The 7,942-nt window shown below is 29.7% G+C and overlaps 2 protein-coding genes across 2 annotated transcripts; both read left to right on the top strand.

Annotated features, from left to right (window-relative positions):
* The first annotated feature begins 3,088 nt into the window (after window positions 1-3,088).
* LOC135133818 (uncharacterized) lies at window positions 3,089-3,885 on the top strand. The gene is made up of 3 exons (XM_064062370.1): window positions 3,089-3,265; window positions 3,313-3,456; window positions 3,504-3,885. Exons 1-3 carry the CDS (start codon window positions 3,206-3,208, stop codon window positions 3,753-3,755), a joined length of 456 nt encoding a protein of 151 aa, XP_063918440.1. The 5' UTR covers window positions 3,089-3,205; the 3' UTR covers window positions 3,756-3,885.
* Window positions 3,886-4,158: 273 nt separating this feature from the next.
* Window positions 4,159-4,883, top strand: LOC135133905 (uncharacterized). The gene is made up of 3 exons (XM_064062489.1): window positions 4,159-4,339; window positions 4,390-4,524; window positions 4,573-4,883. The coding sequence occupies exons 1-3, from the start codon at window positions 4,280-4,282 to the stop codon at window positions 4,798-4,800; spliced, it is 423 nt and encodes a 140-aa protein (XP_063918559.1). The 5' UTR covers window positions 4,159-4,279; the 3' UTR covers window positions 4,801-4,883.
* Window positions 4,884-7,942: the final 3,059 nt, after the last annotated feature.

The following is a 7,942-nucleotide window of genomic DNA, read 5'->3' on the forward strand; positions in this document are numbered from 1 at the left end:
AATGAAAACTTTGAAAAATCCAAAAACTGAATAAACGAAAAATCATAAAATCGAAAAAAACAGAAAAAAAAAATACATGAAAAAACGAAAAATTGTGATATAAAATCGTGATAATGAAACTAAAAAGAATCAGGAAAATAAAAAATTAAAATGAAGAACTTGAAAAATTGGGGAAACGAAAAATTGAAAAAACGAAACTTATATGTATATTGTAAAATCGAAATATTAATAATATAACAATTAACTAATAACAAGAAAAAATAATAAAAAATAATTTGCGTAATATTAAAATAATTAAGTTAATCTCCTAAAAATTTAAGAAATCGGTATATCGGATAATAATTGGAACTCCAAAAATTACAAAATTGAAAAATTTTAAAATTGGAAAATTGAGGAACAGAAATTTGAATTTTTCTTTTTATTTTTAGAATTTTTCCATTTTTCAATTATTGTCTTTCAATGTTTTTTCACTTACTTGATTTTCAAATTTTTCAATTTTTAATTTTTCCATATTTACTTTTTCAGTGGTACACTTTTTCGATTTACAATTTTTAGATTTTCCAATTTTTCCGTCCGTTTTTTCTTCTGTGCAATTTTTCGATTTATTACTTTTATTCGATTTATAAGTTACTTGACTTTTAGTTTTTCCTTGATTCAACTTTTCGTTTCTTCAGAGTTTTGTTTCTTCAATTTTGTGATTCGCAATTCTTCAATTTTTCATTTTTTTGTTTCTTCAATTTTACGACATGCAACTCTTCTAACTTCCGTTTTTGAATTTTTAGTTTTTCAATTTTCCAACATTCAATTTTAAGATTTTGCAATTTTTTGATTTGTAGTTTCAAGAGTTTTCAATTTTTCATGTCTTTTATTTTTCGATTTGTAAATTTTCGTTTCGGTCTTTTGTTTACTTTATTTTTTCAATTTTTCGGTTTTTCAATGTTTTGATTGTATAATTTTTTTTCAATGTGAAATTTTTAATTTTTCGATTTTGCAAAGTTTCGGATTTTCCATATTTTCCGATTTTTTCGAATAATAAAATTTGTAAAGCTGAAAAATCGAAAACGAAAAAACAAAAGTATAAAATGAAAACTTTGGAAAATTGGTTTTTCTATGTTTCAATTTTTCGTTTCTTCAGATCTTTGTTTCTTCAATTTTACGTTTATAAATTGTTAGTTTTTCGATTTTCTAACTTTCAATTTTTAAATTTTACAATTTTTTGATTTGTAGTTTCAAGAGTTTTCAATTTTTCATGTCTTCTATTTTTCGATTTGTAAATTTTCGTTTAAGTCTTTTGTTTACTGTTTTTTCAATTTTTAGGATTTTTCAAATTTGCGATTCGCAATTATTCGGTTTTCAAATTTTCGATTTTTTACGTTTTAGATTTTTAATTTTTCGTTTCTTCAATTTCTGGTTGTCATTTTAAATGTGTAATATAGTGAACCAAGAGTTATAAGGTTATATGGCCATCATAAAATCATCCCATTGTGTCGAAGTTAAGTTGTTTACAATAGAAAAGGTTTTAGGGTCGTAAATAACGTGTCCACTGCAGCTCGACCGGCTCGTGTGGTTTCGTTCAGAGGCGGCTTTCACTAAATATGAAAATCCACCACTCCACTATTTCTTTACTACCTGCAGCCGCTGAGGGTTCCGAAATAATCACTCGCTTTGAAAGCCGGCCCTGTTAAATATGAGCAAGAAATGTTTAGAAGATGATTTATTGCCAACCGGTAAGCTTAGTGCGAACCACACAAAGCGGGTATTTATTTGCGGTCAACTACTTTTATGATGGCCATATAACCTTATAGGTCTTGGTTCACTATAATTATTATAATTTTTAAAATTTTTACTTTTTCAAATTTTCGATCTTCCAATGTTTTAGTTTTTCAATTTTACGATTCGATTCCTTTCTTATTTCCAAGTTTTTGATTTATTAATTGTTTTAGATTTTTAACTTTATCGATTTTCAGTCTTTGTATGTTTCAGTTTTTCGATTTTTAACTTTTCGAATAAAAAAATTTTGTAAAGTTGAAAAATCAAAAATCAAAAAACGTAAAACTATAAAATGAAAAGTTTGAAAAATCTAAAAATTGGAAATCAAGAAGTTGAAAAATTGACGAATCTTAAAACTCAAAAATCTAAAGATTAAAAACTGAGAAACTTTGAAATCGAAAAGTGCAAAATCAAATAATTGGAAACCTAAAAATGCAAGCTTGAAAAATTTTAACATTTGAAAATCGAGGAATGGAAAAATCAAGGAATGCAATTTCAAAAATTGAATAAACGAAAAACCATAAAATCGAAAGAAACATTGAAAAAATAAACTGCATAAAAAAACGAAAATTTGTGATATAAAATCGAGAAAATGAAGAACTTGAAAAATTGGGGAAACGAAAAATTGAAAGAACGAAATATATATTGTAAAATTGAAACATTAACAATATAATATCAACTGATAACAAGAAAAAAATTATAAAAAAATAATCCAAAAATTTTAAAATTGGAAAATTTGAGAATAAAAAAATTGAAGATTGAAAATTTGAAAAATTGAATAAGTGAAAAATTGTGATATAAAAGCGAGAAAATGAAAAATAAATAAACAGAATTTTTTGAAATGAGGTCATCAAATTGTTGGTGGGGATGTGTGCATATAAGTAAGCTCGTGATGTTTCCAAATTTTGATCATTTTTTGCAAAAGTTAGTCATCAGTACTTGCTAAGATAAAACTGACTTTAGCAAATGGCATACTCTCTAAGAAAAGAAAGGGTGGGTGGGCGGGACTAGTACCTGTTAAGACTGATTTTAGCAAATGAGATACCCTCTAAGAAATGAGAGGGTGGGTGGGCGGGGCTACAGATGGAAATCCTTCGTCGCTGAAGCACAATGGAACAATCCTTTTCTTGAACGATTTATAAAATCACAAAGTACAGGTCCAGGAAAACCCTATTGAACCAATTGAGGCTACAAGACTCACGTTGTCTAACCAATAACCACACCACGCCCGTTGCTCACCAACCCACCCACCAAATTCGAAATTTCCCTCCGCACTCGCCAGCGTCGGCGGGAAATCCCACCGTCACCTTACCCCAATTTCCCCTTTCCTGGCACGCACTCAAGCCAAATCACCCACATGTGGCATCGCGACATCGCAAAGTAAAAATAAACCAGTGCGTCCGCAACAACTCTTGACAAGTCACGAAGTGCGTCGATGGCTCGCAGTTGCTCGGACATGAAACCGGGAGCTTTCTTCGCCGCCGCCTTCAACCTCGTAAGTACCCAAAACGCCAGTTTTTGCGAATAACCGCACATTTGCAGCTGGTGGGGGGCCTGACCTTGGGGGGCGCCATTTACAAAGTCGCCATCAACAAAAATGGACGAATGGGCCTTCTGGTCATAATGTTCCTGCTGAGCTTGCTGCTCATACACAACGGGGTGCTGCTCATCGTCGGGATCGTTATGGTAAGTGGACGTGCGTGATCGCGATTGTGCTAATTTGGGAGTTTTAGGTCAATCGGGAGTACGTCGTTTTGTATTTGGTGCTGAACTGTGTGAACTGGTTGGTGGGGACTTTTGTCGTGGTGAAGGAGATGTCCGGGAAAATGGGGATTTTGAGCTATATAGGGTTTTCGATTTTGTTAGTGGTGGCTTGGTGTGCGGAAGTTGTGGTTTATTTGTTTTATAGAAAAATGAGTAGGCGCGAATTTGCGCATGTGGAAATTGTGGTGGAAGAGAAGGCGATTAGTAGTAGTAGTAGCTAGGGGCGAGATTTTTGTATTTTTTTATTGTATTGACGACCTTGTATATAAATGTTGCAGAAAATGTGAACGGAGTAGAACAAACTAATTTTGTATTAGACTTTTAAATTATAGAAATACTTAGTAATAAAAATTCTTTTCTACATGATGAAAATAGTAGAAAACTACACCAGGAATAACCATCTTCTCATCCCGCACAGAGGTGGCGCACGGTCCTTGGATTAATAAATTCATTTAGACCACATCATGAGAAAACTTGAACGCTTCTTCAAAAAAAAAACAGAGTGCCTAAAACAGTGGGAGCATTTTAACGTTAAGCTCGCACTTATCCCTTCCCGAAAGCCGATGACGTCACTCACAAATCATCACGCATCTTCATCGCTCTGCGAGCTTGTGTTTCACAGATTACGTGCCGTCGCCGCTTCCTACGTATCTTATAAACATACGAACATAAATAAGTTAAAAAAAATATACGTCCACTGAACATATCAGACTGAGTTGAGAGCTTGTACGCACAACACCGCAAAATGAGAAAAAACAACTGCTGTGTTAATTTCTGTGTCGGTATGGTGATTTTCCTGGATATAGTAAGTGCGACTTTCAAATATATTCAACCAATACAATACATATTTTTAAGGTTGGTGGTCTGGTGAAATTTATCGAAACATTAATTAACGCCACGAAAATGGAGGGTGGAGAAATCGCCGTTCAGTTAGTCGCTAGTTTCATACTACTCGTCAGCGGAATCTTCTTACTAATCGGTGCAATAAAGGTAAGAGTCGTCTACGCCCGGCGTGGTCCTCAAATTTTTTTTTTTTAGCGCAAACCAAAATTCGTTTACGCCCATATCGTTATCATGGTTACTTGTCTGATTCTAGCCGTGATCGGTTTCGTGATCATGATCTTTATTCTGGCGTCCAGCCCAAATGGAGCCGTTTTAATGCTTATCCTAGCAGGGGTATATATTTTGCGGGCTGGTTTAGAATACACTGTGTATATGTTTTATAAAAACATGAAACATGAACTGGTCGACGTGTCCAAAGTTTAAAAATTCAAAGTTCTCACTTAAGTCTGTAAAAGTCTCAGTGTGTAAGTTAACATTGTCGCTAACTAATACAGTTCTGACACAGATTTTGAGTTTCTTTTAAATCCAGTACCAATTTTTTTTATGAAGATTGGATTAATTCATTTATCATTTCGTGCAATACTATAATCTTAAGTAAATATTTAATATCGCTAATGTAAATATTTCAAGCTATGGAAGCATCGCTCCCACATTCCTGATCTCGATTTTTCCTCGAGCACCTTGGAAATTTAGCCAAAGAGATTTTTTGTTGATTTTAATTTTCTGAAGTTTTTCACGGCTTCAGTCGTACGAAATAAAATAAGTCCAGAATCGCCACAATGAAATTTAACAATTTTTGAGATATTTTGAAAATTTGAATTTGAATTCGAATATTTCGAAAACTAATTGTCATATCTAATTGGGATTATTTTCTCTAATGGAGGCATTGTTTCTGCGTAAACACGATTTTTTTCATAATTTTCGCGCTTGTCAAAAATGTCAAAATCGTATAATGTTGAGAAATCAAAAAATCCAAAATTTAAAAATTGAGAAATTAGAAATGGAAATACTGAGAAATCCTCCACTCTGTAACCTTCATTTAAATCAAATTAAATTAAATTAAATTAAAATAAAAACATTGCAAAATCGTAAAACTGAAAATTTGAAAAATCGATAAATTGAAAAATTGAGAAATTGCGAAATCAAGTATTGAAAAACTGAAAATTTGGTAAAAATGGGAATGTTGGGAAATTGAAAACATCCAAAATTAAAACATCTAAAACCGAGCTTGAAAACCAAAACTGAAAAATCGATAAAAATAAAAAAATCGGATATTCTAAAAGGGAAAATCAATCGAAGTTTAAAATTAGGGCATTAAAGATGGGAACATTGAGAAATTGGAAATTTTGAAAAAATGGAGTCTTTTTTCAATGTGAAATTTTTAGATTTTTCAAATTTTCGGTTTTGAATTTTTCGATTTTTCTTCTAGTTTTCATTTCAAATAAAAAATAACAATGGTAATTTAAAAAAAAACACTTTTTCAATATTCTGGTTTTGCACTTTTTCGCTTTCGAGTTTTTTCTTACAAATTTTTCGATGCATTAGTTTTTTTATTTTTAAGTTTCTCGTTTTTAGTTTTCTAGTTCAATTTTTCGTTTTTCCAGTTCTTCGACTTTCCACTTTTTCGGTTTTGCTTAATTTTTTCAGTTTTTCGATTTTATAATTTTTTCCGACATCTTAGTTTTTCGTTTTTTCAATTTTTCCACATTTCTAACCAAAAAAATTGAAAAATCTAAAAATTAGAAACCGAGTACTTGAAAAATTGAAGAAACGAAACATTGACAAATTGATAAATTAAAAAATCGAAGAATCGAAAAATGGAATGTGAAAATTAAAAACTGAGGCATTAAAAATGGGAATATTGAAAAACTGAAAATTTTGAAGAAACGGGTAGTTGTAAAATCGGAAAATTGAAAAAATGAAAAATTTTAAAACCGAAAACTTAAAAATAAAAACTGAAAAAGACTTTAATTTGAATAATCCACAAATTGACAAATTGATAAAGTAAAAAAATTGGAAAACCGAAAAATCGAGTAGTTGAAAAATTAATACTTGAGAAATTAAAAAATGGAATATTCTAAACTGGAAAATCGAAAAATTGAGAAATCGAGAAACTGAAACATGGAAAAATAGTAAAATTGAGAAATCGAAAAATTAAAATTTGAGAAATTAGAAGTGGAAATATTGAGAAATCAGAAAACGCAATGTTGTAAAATTCGAAATCAAGTATGTATTGAAAAATAAAAAAATTTGGATAATTGAAAAATCAAAAATTGAAACATCGAAAAATTTGAAAAAACTGAAAGTTGTAAAAACCTGTAATTGGAAATGAAAAAATTCAAAAAATGAAAAATTTGGAAAGTCTTGAAATCAAAAGAAGTCATAAAATTGAAGAAACCAAAAATTGACAAATCGATAAATTAAAAAAACGAATATTCCAAAGTAGAAAAAAAAATGAGAAATTGAAAAATCAAATATTGGAAAACTCAAAAATTGGGTAAACTGTGAAACTGAGAAGTCGAAAAAATCGTAAAATTAAAAAGTAACAAATTCAAAAATTGAGAAACCAACAATGGGAATATTGAGAAATCAAAAAATTGAAAAATCGAAATCAAGTAAGGATGTATTGAAAAACTGAAAATTTGGGGAATTGAAATCAATAATTGAATTGAATCAATAATTGACACATCGAAAAATTAGAAAATTAATATTGGGAAACAGAAAATTTTGAAAAAACGAATAATTGTAAAATCGTAAAATTGGAAAAATGAAAAATTAAATACTCTAAAACCAAAAATTTGAAAATCTAAACTGAAAAGTCTAATAATTGAAAAATCCAGAATTTGAATAAATCGATAAATTCGATAAATTAAAAAATCGAAGAATTGAAAAATTGAATAGTTGAAAGATTAATAGTCGAGAAATCAAAAAATTGAAAATTCCAAAGTGGAAAATCCCAGAATTCATAAATCAAGAAATTGAAAAATCGTGAACTTGAAAAATCAAGTATTCGCAAACTGAAAATTTGGGTAAACTGTAAAATTGAGAAATCGAAAAATCGGAAAATTAGAAATTGAGATCGAAAAAAATAAAAATCGGCAAATCCAAAAATCGAAAAATTAAACCCACACATGGGAAATCAAAAAATTGAAAAATCGTAAAATCGGAAAATTTGAATTGAAAAACTGAAAATTTGGGGAATTGGAAAATCAATAATTGACACATCGAAAAATTAGAAAATTAATATTTGAGGTAATAAAAATGGGGATATTGAGAAACTGAAAATTTTGAAAAAACGAATAGTTGTAAAATTGGAAATAGAAAAATTGAAAAAATGAAAAATTAAATACTCTAAAACCAAAAATTTGAAAATCTAAACTGAAAGCTCTAATAATTGAAAAATCCAGAATTTGAATAAATCGATAAATTAAAAAATCGAAGAATTGAAAAATTGAATAGTTGAAAGATTAATAGTCGAGAAATCAAAAATCGAAAATTCCAAAGTGGAAAATCGCAAAATTCATAAATCAAGAAATTGAAAAATCGTGAACTTGAAAAATCAAGT

Source organism: Zophobas morio, unplaced genomic scaffold, assembly GCF_036711695.1.
Source record: "Zophobas morio isolate AGI-343-1 ecotype UQ-CSIRO unplaced genomic scaffold, CSIRO_AGI_Zmor_V1 ptg000002l, whole genome shotgun sequence".
Classification (NCBI taxonomy): domain Eukaryota; kingdom Metazoa; phylum Arthropoda; class Insecta; order Coleoptera; family Tenebrionidae; genus Zophobas; species Zophobas morio.